This window comes from Haliotis rubra, unplaced genomic scaffold, assembly GCF_003918875.1.
Source record: "Haliotis rubra isolate DU_JTF1 unplaced genomic scaffold, ASM391887v1 Scf82, whole genome shotgun sequence".
In the NCBI taxonomy this organism is placed as follows: domain Eukaryota; kingdom Metazoa; phylum Mollusca; class Gastropoda; order Lepetellida; family Haliotidae; genus Haliotis; species Haliotis rubra.
In genome coordinates, this window is record NW_025767546.1 from 1,436,371 (window position 1) to 1,458,983 (window position 22,613).

General features: G+C 40.8%; 1 protein-coding gene across 1 annotated transcript; it reads right to left on the reverse strand.

The window, feature by feature from the left end:
- Window positions 1-3,654: 3,654 nt before the first annotated feature.
- Window positions 3,655-21,871, reverse strand: LOC124262067. The gene is given in 16 exon segments (XM_046696489.1): window positions 3,655-4,557; window positions 5,263-5,433; window positions 7,184-7,303; window positions 8,680-8,707; window positions 8,749-8,880; window positions 9,158-9,267; window positions 10,334-10,480; window positions 11,279-11,419; window positions 12,256-12,484; window positions 12,871-13,013; window positions 13,356-13,505; window positions 15,273-15,474; window positions 16,482-16,634; window positions 16,636-16,697; window positions 16,936-17,053; window positions 21,785-21,871. Coding segments are annotated over 16 exon segments (2,256 nt in total). The 5' UTR covers window positions 21,860-21,871; the 3' UTR covers window positions 3,655-4,282.
- Window positions 21,872-22,613: the final 742 nt, after the last annotated feature.

Here is a 22,613-nt window from a genome sequence, read left to right on the forward strand (position 1 = left end):
ATTGGTCCCAACAGACAATGGAGTCTATGCATGGCCTGGATCTTTGAACATAACTAAATTGTAGATCAGAAAAAGTCCCGACACAGTAGTTGTGCGGTTCAAATCCATCCGCAAATGCTGTGCAGAGCCTATGTCTGATCACTTTGGTACCAAGGCCTCAATCTGTCCCAACAGACAATGGAGTCTATGCATGGCCGGGATCTTTGAACACAACTAAATCGTAGATCAGCAAAGGTCCCCAAACGGTGGTTCTGCGGTTCAAATCCATCCCCAAGAGGGTGAATGCTGTACAGAGAGTCTACCCTGTCTGATTTTTCAGTAACATTTCAAACACTGCTGCGTGAGATGGCTTTAACATCACTTTGAACAGCATTTCAGTGATATCACAATGTCAGCATGATCTGGGTGGAGAGTCAGATAAGGTCTCCTGGTGAATTCAACATAGAGACACGACCAGGATCAAGCATCAAACCTGTGATTATAGGTTTCTGGCAAGGGAGACAACTCAGACCAGCGCCATGGACCATAAGGCCACCCATGCCCATACGAGCTGACTGGTTTCCAATTGAATCAGTTGATGGGATGATTTACAAATCTTGATACAAGCTGGCATCTGACTGCCTCCAAATCCCACACATCCTTTGTTCTTCTCACTTGGTGGAACAAACACACATAACCAAATACAAGCATAGGCTATTCTGTATCCCTGCGTTTATTGCTTTTTTGGTGTTATGAAGAACAAATTCTTTAAAACATTAACCTCTCTGTTCCTCCCCCTTGAATATCACATGCTAGGTTCTATAACGCTTGTTTCTATCCGACTCTCGGATCATGGCATCAGCTGTTAAATTTCATAAAACTTTTGGCAGCAGCAGAATTCTGGATGAAGATGTCTGTGGTTGATATGTTACCACATTATCACTGTACTGTATTGACAGAATGCTGGAATGTTCAAGATGTTACATGTCAGACATTCACATACAACACTGAGACATATTCAACACGTGTATCAATAACAATTTGGAATCAAACTTCACCTGGTGTACATTGGCTAAATGAAACACAATGGTTGACAACTAGTTTGAAGGAAAGTAGAATCCTATTCTAACACATTATCCTGATTGTCCCCAACAACACCCTTAAAGAAGGCCTTTCTGTAACAAACACCTTTACATGCTATTCCAAGACATGATGTAGTTGTCATGTTAAAGATTACCTATAATGGGATACTCTGTGAAATGTATTGGTTGAAGTGCAAGCAGTTATGTTCTCAAGGACAAATTTGCATGGTGTATTTTGATTGACTAGTGAATGTACCATTGGGGATATAAAGTGCCATGTTGTCATCAAGGGGCTTGTCAGTCTGGCATTGAAATTCTGTGACCACATTTTGAGACCATTGGTGGGATTTAGCATAAAACCTCAACATTTCTTGATGGTTCACAGATGTGTATATCATTCATCATAAATTTAAGGTGTGAAAAAGGTGATAAAAAATACCCCAAACAAGCAAAGATAAAGGGAAAACTGTACATGAATTGCATGTACAGTTTGGTGTTCTTGGTCAATGTATCAAACATATTTAAAAAAGAAAAACAGCTGTTTCTGCAACATCATCAAGGGCTAAAGTTAAGGCTGACCACTCTTTTTACAAGGCATATGTACCTTATCTTCCAAGTCTTGTGTCCCACGAGAATAAGTGAGTTTAGTTTTATGATGCTTTTAGCAATATTCCAGCAATATCACGGCTGGGGACACCAGAAATAGGCTTCACACATTGTGCCCATGTGGGGAATCGAACCAGGGTCTTTGGCGTGACGAGCGAACACTTTAACCACTAGGCTACCCCACCGCCTGTGTCCCGGGAGAAGAGTCGGTGATATAATAGTCTGTCTCACAGTCCCTGAACCACACTATTTCCCTACTGCCAAGCCCTCTCTGCAGTGCTAAAGCCCTAAATAAAGCAAGTCTAGATTTCCTCAGGTTCTGAATCTCTGGTCTCTTTACTAATTCCTGTTGTGGAACTGCATATTGACAGTCCACATAGTGAGACCCCCTTAATCTGGACAGTCCTGTGCTGAACCTGTCCAGACAAACAAATGTCCAGCCAAAAGAATCCAGAGTTGGGATGTTGCTCCTTGTGATGTATATGGATGTCCCAAAACTGTCTGGTATATCAAGGTTATCTAATAATAGGGTTCCAGTCTAACAAGGTTTCACTCTGGACATTTACCAGTTGTATATTGTTAAAAAGTACCCACCAAACACACACAAATTGTACAGTATGTATACAATAGAGTATTAGCGTACTATTTCAGTAGTCAGTAAGTAAAACTAACTACAGAGTGAGTGAGTGAGTGAGTGAGTCTAGTTTTATGCCGCTTATAGCAATATTCCACCAATATCACAGCGGGTACACTAGAAATGGGCTTCGCACATTGTACCTATGTAGGGAATCGAACCGGAGTCTTCAGCGTGACAAGCAAATGCCTTAACCACTAGTCTACCCCACCGCCCCCAAACTACAAACAATCCTTAATATGAAAGACCTGTTAAGTACAAACATGACATGTCCAGTTGTGTGCCAGGTAATTATTTTAAAAATGGCCTATGTGCAAAATATTAATACACCCACAACAAGGAAGTAGGCTGGTTTGGAGCAACTGGTAAATTGTGTTTGTTTTTCCTAATACTTCACCATACACTTTGATCATGTGGTATATATGTCTATTAGTAAATCATGATAATGGTTCTCACACAACCCTGTTCTGATCCTTTTGTAAATATCAATAACAGCATGACAGTTTCAGTGTTGTATTCATATGTACACATAGTTCCAAGGAAAAAATATAGTTCGGGCAACGATGAGGTCTCCTTGGCTTTACTTTCTATCTATTGTATCTGAGGGCTAGATATCATCGCCCAAAACGGAGCCAGAACACATGTTTTGACAGGCGAGCGGATCTTCCGAATACAGCCGGGGTCACGGGGGTCACGGGGGTCATGTACCTTTTAAGTAGTTCCGGAGAAGAAATAGTTCCCTCTTTAAAAGGCTGTATCTCAGCTGTTCTTGGGTCTACCTTCAAAACAATTAGTGTTCTGGAATCGCCAGGACATCATCTACCACACAGAATTTGCACATTTTGGGAGCAAACTACTCAGAAAAACTGGAAACAAAAATAACTGCCAAATGGTACGTTTTAGCGACTTGACCCGTCCAGGCAAAATTGTTGGGTATTCGAGCCCTAAATTTGCATACTTGATAAAAATAACTGAAAAATATAAAACACTTTGTAAGTAAATCTCTGGCAAAGCAAGTACAAATGTAATTTGTTCTTGGGTTAAGTAAAAAGTGCATTTTGTAAACATGGTGAGAAAACAAGGGCATTTATTTGATACATTTGAAAAGTTTTGTATCACAATATCAAATGGGTTTCAGGGGTATTCCAAGAACAGAAACATGACAAATGGATGAATGAACAGACGCATAAATATTTGGGAAGATGTGCTTAACAGCAGGGGAAAATAAAACCCACACTAACACTTAATGTCGGAATATTTGATAGAAAACATCGAAGTCCATTTAAATGGTAAGGAGCCCAGAGAGATTGGGGATTCTGAACCTGAGGAAAACTAGACTTACTTCATTTAGTGTTTTTAGATTGAACGGGCTGGATGGAAGTGAAACCATAATAGTTGAGGGACTGTGATGAGACTACATTTCTCCATACAGTCCTGCCTCGTCATATCACCAGACATATCATGTACTCGTGCTTTGCCAGTCAACCAGCTGTAAAGATGACAGGTGTGATAGAAACAAAACTCTCACAACTTCCACCCAGTGTCCGACAAGGACAGCTGAGTACCATGTTCTGGTAGTGGACCACCTTCATGACATCACTAGGTACCATTAAAAGGATCTCTTATAGTCTGCAGAAAATGTGTCTAGGCTTGGCTGTTTCTGCAGACTTGAATAATACATGTTAGCTATTATACGCTTCCAGAAATGATACCACATTAGTGAGATGAACGTTCTGACAAAGTACACATCTTGTGTTTAAGTACGTCAGTAAACTTCAACCCGTTTCTGTACATGATAACATCAGTTTCAAGATAATCAAAGTCATAAGCATTCTTAAAAATATAATAAGAAAATATTTCATAATTTTTTTAAAATTTAACCTTTTCTATACAGTGAAATCATTCTCATAAAATATCTGACATTATGCAATCAAACAGTTTGAAATATGAAATAGTAAATACTAAAAAATCATCTTAAACATTAGTTTCCGTCAAGGAAATTGAGTGCAAATCTGAATTTTGTCCCTGTTTTCATATCCTCCTTAATATATGGGTACCAGAATATAAAGTTGACATCCCAAATATTGTTAAAGAGTTGGAATGCCATGCCGTTGATGTTCTTGATTGGTGTTAGAGGTAGAGGTATTGCTGATATGGGGTCAGCATCGGTCAACACAGTAACTATGGCGGCATCAGGGGAGACAATTTCCATACCCTTGTTGGTGGCGCTGCGGTAAAAAACTCCGCTGTCGATAGCTAGAAATGAAAATTAAAGGAAGTATACACTTCAATGGACATGAGGCCCACTCCATATTAACAATGTGCATGACCAGGTAATTCAGCGACGGAAGATGCCGTCTCTAACTGCTTGTACTTACTGTCTCCCACAGCACAGGCAAATTAGAATCTATTGTATACCTTACACTGTCAAAACATCTCCCTAAAAACAACAAGTGAAATGGCATCTGCACATTTTTCACACTAAATTGTAAGTCCAAAATAAGATATCATATCTGAACAAACAATCAATCCATTAGACAGCTACACAGTTATACAATTATATAGTGAAACATGCTGTCAGTGTTTCTATCACTGTGACTGACTCACCATATTATCTACGTGCACTGTGACTTACCTTATTATCTGTGTCACTGTGACTCACCCTGTTGTCTGTCAGTGTCACTATGACTCACCATGTCTCTGACTATCACCGTGACCCACTAAGTTGTTTCTCACTGTCACTATGACTCACCATGTCTCTGACTATCACCGTGACCCACTAAGTTGTTTCTCACTGTCACTATGACTCACCATGTCTCTGACTATCACCGTGACCCACTAAGCTGTCACTATGACTCACCATGTCTCTCTGACTCATCACTCTGACCCACTAAGCTGTCACTATGACTCACCATGTCTCTGACTATCACCGTGACCCACTAAGCTGTCACTATGACTCACCATGTTGTCTCTGGCTGCCGTTGAGCACGACGTTGAGAGGGTCTATGATCTGCCCCAGCTTATGCAGCTGCCAGCTGTAGGTCTCCTGTTTGACCGGCTGGAATGTGAAGAACAGCGCTTCTGGCAGCCGAGTGGGAATCTTATCAAACCACTGCACGTCGACAGACAAACCTGGTATGGGAAGGAATTACTTGCCTCATTAGCAAAACCCCTTAAAATAAGTATGTCAGTTAAAATGCTTCTTCTTTAAAAACCCTAATATGTCTGTCCAGGACGTGTACTTGCTGATGTCCTATGATTTATGACTGCACAATATCTGCTGAAACATTGTGTCACGACATCTGGATATGTGGACAAATGTTTAAAGCATCTGCAAAGATGGTCACTTACCAAGATTTTCTACAGAAATAAGAACTAAGAAGTAACTCTATTTTCTAAAGATGTCAGGAATATATGAAGATATATATATAATGTGATCATAAACATGCAGGCTACAGTTCATCTGCTCTCTTTGAGAGAACACAAGAGCATGGAAAAAACAATGTCACAGTTGTTAATAACATTTTTAATAACATATGTATAAACATGGGCGACTATTGGCCAACATTGTTAAATATATAGCTCCTGAGGCAACCATATTGAAATCACATTGGTCCAGTGCAACAGGTAAAAACTAAAAATATTGCGAAAAACATCAACATGCACAGCTCCACTATCAGACAGACAGACAAACATTCAGTAATAGGCCACTGGCTCAAAATACATTCATAGATATTTATATTTTGCATGAAGTTACATGGGTTTTATAGAAAAAATACAGATTTTTTTATTTTCCCTACATTATACAAAAAATAGGCATAAATTATTTATAACATTTATGTTTGTTAAAGACATTATGTTGACAAATCTGTATTGTGATAGAGGGTGTTTCAAATATTTATCCAGAAATGTATTCCATATATCTAGGTAGGCTTTACAATAAAGTAAAACATGCATTTCATCTTCAATTAAATCAAGATTCATGTTTTTGCAAGAAGGACAAAATCTTGAATCAAGGGACATAGTTATATCTACCAGTCTCAGAACTAAGTTTAAAATTACCACATCTAAATTTTGTCAAACAATTTCTAAATATGGGGCAATATAAAACTGAGATAAGTTTCAACATTTATGAGGGACTTGAAAAGTATATAATTACAACACTTCGTTGTATTATGTAGGGATGAGTACCAATCTTGTGAAAGATCAGTCAATTTCTGCCTAAAAACAGAAAGGAAACCATCCATACTCCAAAATCCTGTGAAATCCAAACAAAGCCAAACCCAAATCCAAATAAAATATTCTTGACATGAGATGCCCATGTCGTGCGTCCAGATTCATCCAAAGACTTTAACATTAAATAAAACTGATGAGGTAATCCACAACAGATGCAACAATGTCCCTTAAACCTCTCCAACAAACAGCCTGAGGTGAATCATCGGTGGGAACAGTCATGTTTGTCAATGACAGCTTCACTGGGTTAGAATTAGTCTTCAACAACCCAAGCTTGTCGTAAGAGTCGACTAATGGGATCAGGTGGTCAGGTTTGCTGACTTGGTTGACACATGTCATCATATCCCAGTTGCGTCGATCTATGCTCATGCTGTTGATCACTAGATGTTTGGTCCAGACTCGATTATTTACATACCGCTGCCATATAGCTGGAATATTGCTGAGGGCGGCTTAAAAGTACACTCACTCACTCATTCACTGGTCTAGTGGTCCAGTAGGAGATGCTGTTTATAATGTATAATGATGGACAAGCAGTTTACTTATTTTTAAACTAAAAAGTCAGCTGCAAGATCAATAGTGACAAGTGAATCAATATATCCTGAAAAATTATTATCTCTTGACATCAAACTATTACCCTAGGTGGCCTCACCTGGAGGTTGCACATCGTCCATTGTCACATAGGACACCCATACATCCATTGGGGCTCCGTAATACTCGATGGCCTTCAATTGTGACATCCGCAAGAGGACATGGAAACGACAATCACTTCCTGACGGAAAAAAAGTACAATATGTTGACCACTCGCAAACTTCAAGCATTTGCACAGTTTGAATGGCATTGGGATAAATATGTAGCGTTATCCCCCTTTGACAGTCATTTCAGAGAGAATTACACAATACATACACTCAACATAAAAGTAGTGCAAAGGTACTGAAGCTCACTTAATGCAACAAACATAGACACTGTTAACATTGATATTATACTTGTTTCCTGCATACAAAGGGAGGACTAAACATTATGATGATTTGAATAAAATGTCACTGTGAAGAGAGACATTAATGTTTAAACTTCAATTCCTTCAAGTTGATTGTCTTCTTGTCAGGTTCAGGGATGCAGAATGGCTGTTATGGTGGCCATATTAAAATTTTGATGCATTGAATATGCACTTCAAGCTAAATCCATCCATATATTCTGGAGAAGTATAAACCTGACACTTTTGAGGATGCTGATGATTCAACATGATGGACAAGTTCACATCCCCTGAATTCATGATAACAAAACCATTTGATGAGGGTAGATTGTTGACACCATTAAGGAAAATCCTGGGGAATGCTGCCTATCTGTTTGGTGACACATTAAGGGCATTCAACATAAGAACGGGATGTTAACATGTACTTTACACATGTTCCGATAAAGGAATGTGAACTAGAAACTAGGTTTAATCTGTAACTAAACAACTAGATGTTATCATGTAGCCAACAGAGTCCTGTAATGATATGAATTACACAAATGTTACAGTGGGAATTTACTGAAACTGTACACAGCAAGATAAACTTACTATCAGGAGCAATACAATTTGTACAAATGGTGATGACTCTACAACACTATGGGATAACAGGTAATGAAACACGGTTATTAATGTCTGCAGTTATATTTATTTTTCTTCTTAAAATGAAAAGAACAAATACATTGAGAGGCAGTGTTTGGTTTATCAATGAGTACAGTTTTCACATTTGGAACAGTTCTGACATTCTTTGATATCGACTAACATGTTATTTTCGCATGACAGGATACACCCTGTTATATTCAGTGTTCAGTAGCCAATGGTAACAAGTGACATGTTTGCTTTGGGGATATGATATGCACAACAGTCTACACGGGAACAAAACAAAACACTGGGATTTCTAGGCTTGGTATGGGGGTCTCATTAGATTTACTGCTGGTTGGTCCAGAAGTGGGTAAGGGATGCTAAATGCAGTTAGGTTATAATGGTAAAATGTATAATGTATAATGTAGGTAATATTAATAAGAGGGTTTTTTACCTATACTTGTTTTAATGGTGAATCTAACCATACAATTCTCACATTATATTGATACATCAGAGAGCCTGTTCGTATCCCGTTGATAATGATTTCAGTGAGCTACCTGCAATCCTGTAGACTTCCACCAGTTGTGTCGGCCACACTCGACTTTCAGCGTCCGAGTTGTTGGTCATGTTCGGCTTCCCGATACCCAGCCAAGACACAGTTGGCTGGTACGTTGCGCTAAGAAGTTGTCAAAGTCTGTCTGGTTATATGTCTGATACACAAACTGTCCCAAGGGGTTGGTCTTGCTGGCCCAGTTCATCTGTGAATAAGATGGACAGATAAACGATGAAAGTGTATATTGATTTATTGAAAGTTTAAAGGACCTCAAGAATGATTTAATTCTTTCCCAAGTTAATTTTTCAAATGTTGATTGCCGTTTCCACTGCAACTACATGGTATTAGGAAATGATATATAATGATAAGTCTTGAGGAACACAGTATTTGGCTTAGCTCAAAATATTTGGATCAAATCTGTATTTCTTCCATGGCAACAGATGGATCATAGTTCCTGGTCACAGCACCTTCCATACACTCACCTTGGTGTAGGGGTCTGAGAGTGTGCTGAGTGCTCCATCACCCCTGAACCCGAACTTGAAGCCCTTCCCACAACTCTGTACAGATGTAGGGTCAGACAGCATGTTGTAGCCTGGAGAAACAAAACCGCACACTCCATTCAAACTTGAAGCTCTTCCCCTTACTCCAACTATACCTGCCAGGTCAGCCCTGCTTACCATCCCCTACTCTCACTATATCTGTCAGATCAGGCCTGCTTACCTCCCCTACTCTCACTATACCTGCCAGGTCAGGCCTGATTACCTCCCCTACTCTCACTATACCTACCAGGTCAGGCCTGCTTACCTCCCCTACTCTCACTATACCTGCCAGGTCAGGCCTGCTTACCTCCCCTACTCTCACTATACCTACCAGGTCAGGGCCTGCTTACCTCCCCTACTCTCACTATACCTACCAGGTCAGGCCTGCTTACCTCCCCTACTCTCACTATACCTGCCAGATCAGGCCTGCTTACCTCCCCTGCTCTCACTATACCTGCCAGGTCAGGCCTGCTTACCTCCCCTACTCTCACTATACCTGCCAGGTCAGGCCTGCTTACCTCCCCTACTCTCACTATACCTGCCAGATCAGGCCTGCTTACCTCCCCTACTCTCACTATACCTGTCAGATCAGGCCTGCTTACCTCCCCTACTCTCACTAAACCTGCCAGGTCAGGCCTGCTTACCTCCCCTACTCCTCACTATACCCGCCAGATCAGGCCTGCTTACCTCCCCTTACCTCACTATACCCGTCAGATCAGGCCCTGCCACCTCCCCCTACTCTCACTATACCTGCCAGGTCAGGCCTGCTTACCTCCCTACTCTCACTATACCTACAAGGTCAGGTCTGCTTACACCCCCTACTTTCACTATACCTGCCAGGTCAGGCCTGCTTACCTCCCCTACTCTCACTATACCTGCCAGGTCAGGCCTGCTTACCTCCCCTACTCTCACTATACCTGCCAGGTCAGGCCTGCTTACCTCCCCTACTCTCACTATACCTGCCAGGTCAGGCCTGCTTACCTCCCCTACTCTCACTATAGTCAGGCCTGCTTACCTCCCCTACTCTCACTATACCTGCCAGATCAGGCCTGCTTACCTCCCCTACTCTCACTATACCTGCCAGGTCAGGCCTGCTTACCTCCCCTACTCTCACTATACCTGACAGGTCAGGCTTGCTAGCCTTCAGCATGTCCCACTCCATCTTCACTTCGGCTTTGAGGGGGTGCACATCAAGTGTGTCTAGAGCTGTGTACGCAAACTGCCGCTGTTCCACCCATGACGAGACACCGTCTAGGAGATGTTGGTCTGAAGGTGAAGGACATGTCAAGATGTCAGCTGTGTGGTATGGACTTAATTCTGCCCTTGTCATCTCTGGTCATTAACCATTATGTTGTATTCAAATTCTACCCTAGAAATAAGCATTGTCTGACATACATCAGGTCAGAAATCTGTGAGTACACTTTAGAGACACAATGGCTGAGGTCTTTGATACAGCTTCATAGACCTTGAAGATTCAGAGGAGATGTCATAAATGTAAAGTTAATGACAGCTGGACAACTGTACAAATTTGGGGCCACTTTCAGTCACATGAGCTAAATATTTGTATTGTGACAAAAGGACCTTGACATGTTGCCATCACAATATCACAGTGTCAGTGAGTGAGTGTAGTTTTACACAACTTTTAGCAATATTCCAGCAATATCACGGCAGGGAACACCAGAAATGGGCTTCACACATTGTACCGATGTGGGGAATCAAACCCGGTCCTTTGGCAAGACAAGCGAATGCTTTAACCACTAGGCTACCCACCCCCACCCCCAACAGTATCAGTAATGTGAACAGTTATTTGTCAGTAGACATAGGTGTGATGGATTGTCAAGGTCTGAAATTTGGTCGAAAATATAATCCTTTTAAACAAACTAGAAGCTAGCATTAATACTTGGAACATGAAAGGTCCACTTTCTCTTAGAAAAAAAAGTTTGCACTCTAGCACAGATTATGCATACAGTTCCATTTCCAAAATCAAACAAAATGGCTAACTGAGTTTTGTAAAAGTAGTTCCTGATTACCGTAGTAACAGGCTATTATTGGTGGCATAACTACCTTTGTGTTTCATGGCATTAATAAATCGGACATTTGTCCAGTTGAACTGGTCAAAGACGCTGCTAAGCCCACATGTGTGTTCCCCCAGCTTGAGGAGGAATCTGCTGGAGTTGTAGAAGGCAGGGTCGGACAGCGAACACACTGCAACAGAACACACTGCAACATAGGACAGTCACATTGACATAGTTCTGACTACAACTGCTGGAGTTGTAGAAGGCAGGGTCGGACAGCGAACACACTGTAACATAGTCACATTGACATAGTTCTACTCCAAACACAGTCACATTGACATAGTTCTGACTACAACTGCTGGAGTTGTAGAAGGCAGGGTCGGACAGCGAGCACACTGCAACATAGGACAGTCACATTGACATAGTTCTGACTACAATTGCTGGAGTTGTAGAAGGCAGGGTCGGACAGCGAACACACTGCAACATAGTCACATTGACATACATACTCCAAACACTGATAGTTCTGACTACAACTGCTGGAGTTGTAGAAGGCAGAGAGCGAACACGACAGTCACATTGAACACACTGCAACATAGCGAACACACTGCAACACAGTGGCGTAGATAGTTGGAGTTGTGATACTGACAGTTCATAGATTGACGAAGTTCTGACCACACTGCTTCAGGCAGGGACAGCGAACAGGCACATAGGACAGCCAGCACAGATAGTCTGCCATCTAACAATTGTTTCACTAAACACAGTCAAGTCCATCTGATTTGAACAAAATAAGATCTCGTCATAAGGCAGAACAAAGCTTAGCTTCCTCAGCAATTTCAGAGAAGTAAGTAAGAGCATGATAGAATATTCTGAGAAGTGGCTGACCATCAGTCATCAAGTTTTCACAATGCAAAATGGCTGGTCAACCTCTATTATTGGTTGCAAAAAACATCTAAAGCTTCATCTCCATCTAGGATTAAAAGGCTACCAGTTACAAGACATACAAGACATTCTTCTTGGGAACTTTACCTTTTGCTTCCAGACATTTTGCACGTGCCCGCAAGAAAGCTCTCATTTCAGCTACTTTCCGTGGGTCAGACCCAGCTCCCTGTATCCAGGTGTCGCCGATCTCCTTGGTAACCACAGGAAGTTTGGCCTTGACACTCTGTGCAGCTTCTACAAATGCCTCAAACGTTGAGCCCTGGACTTCAGCATTTGGGAAGATTGTCCGTGAAATTTCAAAGTTGGATAACACTTCCTAGAAAAGCAATATCCAAATGTAGCAGAAACAGCAAACCTAAACTGTCCCCTGTACTGGTGGTTAAACGTTCTTCATGACAGTTGCAAACTGCAGAATTTACCATATGTCTACAAGTATGTCTACATATGTCTACAAGTCCATATCATGACAATAGCCATTGTTCAGTGATTCTGTCTTGAGTAAGAAACATCACAAAGATTTTGATAAAAAAAAACTTAACTTTTGGAAGCTTGTGTTTTATTAAATCATTCTATTAAAATATTATCATTTTGGTGCAATATGAACAGTTTTTAGTTCTGAATTAAAAAAATCTCATATGACTGAAAAGACACCTTGTGATCCATTAACCATGTAATAAAGAAAAAACAACTTTTAAGATTCACCTCCACCGATTCTGGAGGTCCTGAATTGTCGGTGCGGAAAGCGAAGCACATGGCGTCAGCCAGCCCGGGGAATATGACACAGTTATCAGCTGACAGCCCACCGGGGTTGGCGGGGTTTGGACCTGGGTTCTGTGGGTAGCCGACTGAAACATTGAGATAATCAGATTAACAGACTCTTTGTGTATCATAAAAAAACAAAGAAATGAGTACAAAGAGCAAAAAAGAAATCATGTTAATGAGTTAACTGTATGCTACACTCTGCCATGTTTCCAAATTTACTTGTTGGAGGTATTATACAAAAAAACATTAAATATGGTTTAAGAAAAGTGTGTTTCAGTTTCTATGTTTTATTGTTTAAGATAATGTCAGCCATTAATATGATTCTATCATTAATGAAAATGTATAACATTTATGAGAAACCTTATGAAAATTAAATGCTTAACATAATGAACTTTGATACTGGTGTTGACGGATAAGGGACTCACACGGGTTCCACATGCCAATGACACTTGCACCCTGGAACTCCCACCGGAAGATCTTGGGGACCACGGGAGGAGCTGTCATGGGGTTGACCCCCACGGATACCCCAGCTACTCCATACTTCACGAAGAGAGGCAGCAAGGCTTGGGTCATACCTGCAAATTACAGAGTTAGGTTTGCACACACTTGGCTAGACCTGAGGGCACCTAGCGAAGTCTGCAAAATGCAGAGTTAGGTCTGCACACACTAGGTTAGACCTGGGGACACCTAGCAAAGTCTGCAAAATACAGAGTGAGGTCTGCACACTCTGTGGTTTGACCTGAAGACACTTAACAAGGTCTGCTTAACACAAAGTGAGGATGGCACACTCTGGTTTAGACCTGGACACCTAGCGAAGTCTGCAAAATACAGAGCAGAGATCTGCACACACTGGGTTAGCCCTGGACACTTACAGAGGTCTTCAAAATACGGAGTGAGGTCTGCACACACTGGTTTAAACCTGAATTCACTTAGCGAGGTCTGCACACTCTGGGTTAGACCTGAATTCACTTAGTAAGGTCAGCACATAAAGAGTGTGGTTTGCAAATACCTATAAACTCTTTGAGCATGCGGAGAGACTGTCGGGACCCTTGTGATGGGAACAACGATCTCCTATATCTCAGGGTTTATGTTCGAATATCACTTTCAAACCAGATTGGTTGGGATGTTATGTGATGAAGTTGGGTGTTATCGGATGGATGAGGTGGGGTGTTGCTGGATAAAGTGGGGTGTTATGGGGAGTGGGGATGAGGTGACGGGTGTTGTTGGATAAAAGAGGGGGTGTTGTTGGGACGTGTTATGGGACGGATGAGGTTGGGTGTTGTTGGATAAAGTGGGGTGTTATGGGATGGATGAGGTGGGGTGTTGCTGGATAAAGTGGGGTGTTATGGGACGGATGGGACGGATGAGGTTGGGTGTTGTTGGATTGTTGGATAAAGTGGGGTGTTATGGGACGGATGAGGTTGGGTGTTGTTGGATAAAGTGGGGTGTTATGGGATGGATGAGGTGGGGTGTTGCTGGATAAAGTGGGGTGTTATGGGACAGATGAGGTGGGGTGTTGTTGGATAAAGTGGGGTGTTGCTGACTGACTGACTGGGTGTTTAGTTTGGACGCCGGTGTTTAGCAATATTTATGGGGTGGCAATATGCACGATAAAGGGGACACAAGAAATGGGCTTAACACATTGTGCCCATGTGGGGAATCGAACCCGGGTCTTCGGCGTGACGAGCCAGGGGTGTTGCTGGATAAAGTGGGGTGTTATGGGATGGATGGGGTGGGGTGTTGTTGGATGAGTGAGTGCGTGAGTTTTGTTTTATGCCGCACTCAGCAATATTCCAGCTATATGGCGGCGGTCTGTAAATAATCGAGTCTGAACCATACAATCCAGTGATCAACAGCATGAGCATTATGTCTTTGATTGGCATTTAGAAGTTGTACATAGATGTCCAAGATATTTTTATGGATTAAACTTCTATGTTTTTATTTCCCTCACGACGTTTTAGCGACCATGCCAGGTCCCTTCATCAGGTGAACTCCAGACTCAGCCCACCGGGGTTGGAAGGGTGGGCTGTTCACCTGATGAAGGGACCTGGAATGGTCGCGAAACGTCGTGAGGGAAATAAAAAGAAGAAGTTTAATCTATAAAAATATCTTGGACAGCATGAGCATTGATCTGCACAATTGGGAACCGATGACATGCGTCAACCAAGTCGGCGAGACTGACCACCCGATCCCGTTAGTCGCCTCTTACAACAAGCATGGGTTACTGAAGATCAATATTCCAACCCGTACCTTCACGGGTCTGAAGTGGGGTAGACAAAGTCAGGTTGGAAAAGGTAGTTAAGAGGTAACTACGGTAATCATTTCAGGTGACAACCACCCACCTGGCACATCCCTCTGACTGAGTGTGCGGTACTTCCTGATGATGCCAAGACGTTTATCCAAGTCCTGCCCTAGCTGAAGCCCAAACTCCACCAAAGCAGGGTCCAGCATCTCAAACTGCATGTTCATTGGTCCAGCATGCCAGCTGATGTCTCCCCGCCGAGCTGCCGCTACGAACTCTGACACAGCCTCTTTACCAGGGCACTGAAAGGAAGGCAGAAACTATGACCAATGGTGTCCTGGAGTTTACAACTGTCAGACTGGAATCAAACCTTGAACATCACTCAATGGTTGCACACAACATAAAAGGTTATCTTTTTGTGAGCATATTCTGGCCATGTATTCAGTTCTCATAGGACCAACACAAGCATATTCTGGCCATGTGTTCAGTTCTCATAGGACCAACACAAGCATATTCTGGCCATGTATTCAGTTCTCATAGGACCAACACATGCATATTCTGGCCATGTATTCAGTTCTCATAGGACCAACACAAGCATATTCTGGCCATGTATTCAGTTCTCATAGGACCAACACAAGCATATTCTGGCCATGTATTCAGTTCTCATAGGACCAACACAAGCATATTCAAAAATGCATAGTCCACTGACTATTCAAAGCCCATGTTATATTAATGGTGAGGTTATAACTGAACCAGACTCCAACTCAACAGACAGGATAGCATGTACAGCTACAGATATCCCTATCCACATTTGGATTAACTATTAGCATGATTACCCTTGATGTAAACTCTTGATACCATTCAGGCTCCCCAAATCATTGTAGCAAAAGAATAGATTTGCTAGCCTTTGAAACGTACTCAAAATACTTCTGGAAAGACATTTGTTTATAAAAGTGCTGTTAAGTTAACGTAAATAATTTGAAAAGAATTTTTGACAATGCCTACTTTTGCCCAAGTTTGAATTAAATAATTTTGTTCAAAATTAGAATTTACTTCATATTCATTACAATACAGAGGTATTTTAAGATTGTAATTTGAAACTGCCTTCAATACAGTTATAGACAACTGAGCATTTAATCCCCTTCCTCTCCTCTGATCCTGTGATCAGTGAAATGATGTTCCGTCAACAAAGCCACAAATATAATTGTTGGTTATATATCTAACACAAATTGATATTTGCTGCAGTAAATTTCCCGACAGGTTCAAATCAAGTGGTAAGTGTATTGGAGTCTGTGGAATACGTACGTACCTGCAGTACAATTCCAGACAGGTTCAAGTTGGGGGGACAGTCCAGATAGAGACTGACCAGCCAGGGGTGGGTGGTGTACACAAGTCTCTCCATGTATCCATCTGAACGTAGCTGCTGTGATATGTTGACTGCTCGGGGAAAATACACCGTAAAAGTACCGGTTGATGACATTGTTGACAAAACCAAGTGTGGGAAAAATACCATTGTAACCAACATCTGAAGTGAAAGAGAGAGTGAGTGAGTTTGGTTCAACGCCACATTGAACAATATTCCAGTTATATCACAGACTCGTAATGTTTGTGGACAGGCAGAAGTGATGCAGGACTCCGATGTTTACCACTTTTGCTTTTGTTTACCAGAAGTTCCTGACAGTTCGACATATATTTCTTAGCTTTGTGAAATTGTTAGTTAGTGAATCTTCCTGTTTCCATGGTTACTTGTAAACTGTACACACCAAGATGGTTCATAAAGATGAGGTGAAGTCTCTTGACATGTGAAGTGTTGGTTGATTGGTCAGCCGTGTCCAAGGTCAATCCAACACAGACCTGGCTCCCCCACACCACACACAGAACCTGCAACATCACCAGTGTAGGTATACACAGACCTGGCTCCCCCACACCACACACAGAACCTGCAACATCACCAGTGTAGGTATACACAGTCCTGGCTCCCCCACACCACACACAGAACCTGCAACATCACCAGTGTAGGTGTACACAGACCTGGCTCCCCCACACCACACACAGAACCTGCAACATCACCAGTGTAGGTATACACAGACCTGGCTCCCCCACACCACACACAGAACCTGCAACATCACCAGTGTGGGTATACACAGACCTGGCTCCCCCACACCACACACAGGACCTGCAACATCACCAGTGTAGGTATACACAGACCTGGCTCCCCCACACCACACACAGAACCTGCAACATCACGATTTGTAGGTGTACAATATTGTAGCAACACTAACAGTGTCTTGTAGTTGTACAACATTGTATAGTTGCATCATCAGTGTCTTGTAGTTGTACGACATTGTATAGTTGCATCATCAGTGACTTGTAGTTGTACAAGATTGTATAGTTGCATCATCAGTGTCTTGTAGTTGTACAAGATTGTATAGTTGCATCATCAGTGTCTTGTAATTGTACAAGATTGTATAGTTGCATCATCAGTGACTTGTAGTTGTACAACATTGTAGCTGCATCATCAGTGACTTGAACAAGATTGTATAGTTGCTTCATCAGTGACTTGTAGTTGTACAAGATTGTATAGTTGCATCATCAGTGTCTTGTAGTTGTACAAGATTGTATAGTTGCATCATCAGTGACTTGTAGTTGTACAAGATTGTATAGTTGCATCATCAGTGTCTTGTAGTTGTACAAGATTGTATAGTTGCATCATCAGTGACTTGTACAAGATTGTATAGTTGCATCATCAGTGACTTGTAGTTGTACAAGATTGTATAGTTGCATCATCAGTGACTTGTAGTTGTACAAGATTGTATAGTTGCATCATCAGTGACTTGTAATTGTACAAGATTGTATAGTTGCATCATCAGTGACTTGTAGTTGTACAAGATTGTATAGTTGCATCATCAGTGACTTGTAGTTGTACAAGATTGTATAGTTGCATCATCAGTGACTTGTAGTTGTACAAGATTGTATAGTTGCATCATCAGTGACTTGTAGTTGTACAAGATTGTATAGTTGCATCATCAGTGACTTGTAGTTGTACAAGATTGTAGCTGCATCATCAGTGACTTGTACAAGATTGTATAGTTGCATCATCAGTGACTTGTAGTTGTACAAGATTGTATAGTTGCATCATCAGTGTCTTGTAATTTGTACAACATTGTATAGTTGCATCATCAGTGACTTGTAGTTGTACAAGATTGTATAGTTGCATCATCAGTGTCAGTTGACAAGATTGTATAGTTGCATCATCAGTGACTTGTACAAGATTGTATAGTTGCATCATCAGTGACTTGTAGCTGTACAAGATTGTATAGTTGCATCATCAGTGTCTTGTAGTTGTACAAGATTGTAGTTGCATCATCAGTGACTTGTACAAGATTGTATAGTTGCATCATCAGTGACTTGTAGTTGTACAAGATTGTATAGTTGCATCATCAGTGTCTTGTAATTGTACAAGATTGTATAGTTGCATCATCAGTGACTTGTAGTTGTACAAGATTGTATAGCTGCATCATCAGTGACTTGAACAAGATTGTATAGTTGCATCATCAGTGACTTGTAGTTGTACAAGATTGCATCATCAGTGTCTCTGCATCATTGTATAGTGCATCATCAGTGACTTGTACAAGATTGTATAGTTGCATCATCAGTGACTTGTAGGTTGTACAAGATTGTATAGCTGCATCATCAGTGACTTGTAGTTGTACAACATTGTAGTTGCATCATCAGTGACTTGTACATGCGATTGTAGCTGCATCATCAGTGACTTGTAAGATTGTAGCTGCATCATCAGTGACTTGTACAAGATTGTAGCTGCATCATCAGTGACTTGTACAACATTGTATAGTTGCATCATCAGTGTCTCTTGTAGTTGTCAACATTGTATAGTTGCATCATCAGTGACTTGTAGTTGTACAAGATTGTATAGTTGCATCATCAGTGTCTTGTAGTTGTACAAGATTGTATAGTTGCATCATCAGTGACTTGTAGTTGTACAAGATTGTATAGTTGCATCATCAGTGACTTGTAGTTGTACAAGATTGTATAGTTGCATCATCAGTGACTTGTAGTTGTACAAGATTGTATAGTTGCATCATCAGTGACTTGTACAAGATTGTATAGTTGCATCATCAGTGACTTGTAGTTGTACAAGATTGTATAGTTGCATCATCAGTGACTTGTAGTTGTACAAGATTGTATAGTTGCATCATCAGTGACTTGTACAAGATTGTATAGTTGCATTATCAGTGACTTGTAGTTGTACAAGATTGTATAGTTGCATCATCAGTGTCTTGTAATTGTACAAGATTGTATAGTTGCATCATCAGTGACTTGTAGTTGTACAAGATTGTAGCTGCATCATCAGTGACTTGAACAAGATTGTATAGTTGCATCATCAGTGACTTGTAGTTGTACAAGATTGTATAGTTGCATCATCAGTGTCTTGTAGTTGTACGACATTGTATAGTTGCATCATCAGTGACTTGTAGTTGTACAAGATTGTATAGTTGCATCATCAGTGACTTGTAGTTGTACAAGATTGTATAGTTGCATCATCAGTGACTTGTACAAGATTGTATAGTTGCATCATCAGTGACTTGTACAAGATTGTATAGTTGCATCATCAGTGACTTGTAATTGTACAAGATTGTATAGTTGCATCATCAGTGACTTGTAGTTGTACAAGATTGTAGCTGCATAATCAGTGACTTGTACAAGATTGTATAGTTGCATCATCAGTGACTTGTAGTTGTACAAGATTGTATAGTTGCATCATCAGTGACTTGTAGTTGAACAAGATTGTATAGTTGCATCATCAGTGACTTGTAGTTGTCGAGATTGCAGCTGCATCATCAGTGACTTGTAGTTGTACAAGATTGTAACTGCATCATCAGTGACTTGTACAACATTGTAGCTGCATCATCAGTGACTTGTACAACATTGTAGCTGCATCATCAGTGACTTGTACAACATTGTAGCTGCATCATCAGTGACTTGTACAACATTGTAGCTGCATCTTCAGTGACTTGTACAACATTGTAGCTGCATCATCAGTGACTTGTACAACATTGTAACTGCATCATCAGTGACTTGTACAACATTGTATAGTTGCATCATCAGTGATTTGTAGTTGTACAAGATTGTAACTGCATCATCAGTGACTTGTACAAGATTGTGGCTGCATCATCAGTGACTTGTACAAGATTGTATAGTTGCATCATCAGTGACTTGTAGTTGTACAAGATTGTAGCTCCATCATCAGTGACTTGTAGTTGTACAAGATTGTAACTGCATCATCAGTGACTTGTACAACATTGTAGCTGCATCATCAGTGACTTGTACAAGATTGTAGCTGCATCATCAGTGACTTGTACAAGATTGTAGCTGCATCATCAGTGACTTGTACAACATTGTAGCTGCATCATCAGTGACTTGTACAACATTGTAGCTGCATCATCAGTGACTTGTACAACATTGTAGCTGCATCATCAGTGACTTGTACAACATTTTCACTGCATCATCAGTGACTTGTACAACATTGTATAGTTGCATCATCAGTGATTTGTAGTTGTACAAGATTGTAACTGCATCATCAGTGACTTGTACAACATTGTAGCTGCATCATCAGTGACTTGTACAAGATTGTAGCTGCATCATCAGTGACTTGTACAACATTGTAGCTGCATCATCAGTGACTTGTACAACATTGTAGCTGCATCATCAGTGACTTGTACAAGCTTGTAGCTGCATCATCAGTGACTTGTACAAGATTGTAGCTGCATCATCAGTGACTTGTACAAGATTGTAGCTGCATCATCAGTGACTTGTACAACATTGTAGCTGCATCATCAGTGACTTGTACAACATTGTAGTTGCATCATCAGTGACTTGTACAAGATTGTAACTGCATCATCAGTGGCTTGTACAACATTGTAGCTGCATCATCAGTGACTTGTAGTTGTACAACACTGTAGCTGCATCATCAGTGACTTGTACAACATTGTAGCTGCATCATCAGTGACTTGTACAACATTGTAGCTGCATCATCAGTGACTTGTAGTTGTACAACCAATGTAGCTGCATCTAACAAAGGACACCTACATCACTTACAGGCATTAAGGCACCAGTTTGATTGATTCAGACATGCTTTACTGACATTCTGCAGGATTTGACAAAAATACCAGGGGACTTAATCAGTCATTCCTTTTCAAAAGTACACAATAATATAATCTATCAATCGACATTACTTCTTACACAGAATATGATTAGATACAAAAGAATGAATAAGATACATTACTTAGTTGCCAGAAGACAATTATGTACAGCTTAAAAAGGAAACACTTGACACTGTCATCTTAGTTTGGGTCACTATACAGTTGACCATTCCATTGTCTTTGAATAATATAATAGGATTCCAATCACTGACAACACAGTGTTTCGACGTTCGTTTCTAGCTCAAAACACTTTAATGCTGGACTTTTGATCGAAGTTGATTCGACACACCGCTCGATATCATATATCGATATGAAAGATTTTCCTGAACATTTGAGGCACCTATAACAACCATATTTGGTTGTACTAGCTCCTTAAATAACATATACTCACTGCAATAAACAACAACTTCGCTGGCATGCTCAGATGCGAGTGTCCTCCCCTCTTTATTTTGTACACAAATGTCATGTGCAAGCTTCCTTATCAGTAACCAATGAAAATATTAGAAAATGTGGCTCCATACAGCGTATTTCATATTATACACTGCATAGAGTTTTGATTTTTGTTTCTCCTGGTTTTCGCGGTACGCTGCGCTGACGCTTCACTGCTGGCGCACACTGTTACACATTTTATGCACCAAGGTAGTATAATTTAGTTACATAATCTGTATTAATCACCTGTCTGAACACGAAACCATTTTTTTAGAGGTACAACAAACTCGTTGTGGGGAAAACGAAACAAGAACAAAAATTATCCAAGATTGCAGTTATTTTTATTTTTATCAGCGCATTATCCCCATTCCCCATTCGGGTTTAGTAACAAACGCAATGTGTGAAGCACAAACCGAAATGGTTTTAACTTGTGCTACACATTTATCACACCCCATTGTGTAAATGTTCCATTTAATGCTTACATTCATATTCTTTCTTTTGAAATCAGTCGATTATTGGCAACACCAAAAAGAGTTTTTAATCAAAAAGATATTTAATCTAGATATAAATGAACTAACTTATTATTCAGTCGTTCAAGATGAGTTGATGAGTATAACATGTCATTAAAATCAGATCTGCTACTGCTGCAAGATTTGGGCGGTGGGCTAGCCCAGGGAGACTATATAAGGGTATCACTGGCTTGCCTAATGGTTAAAGCGTCCGCTCGTCACGCTAAAGACCCGGGTTCAATTCCACACGCTGGTGTCCCTCTTGGTGGTGTATATTCTGTA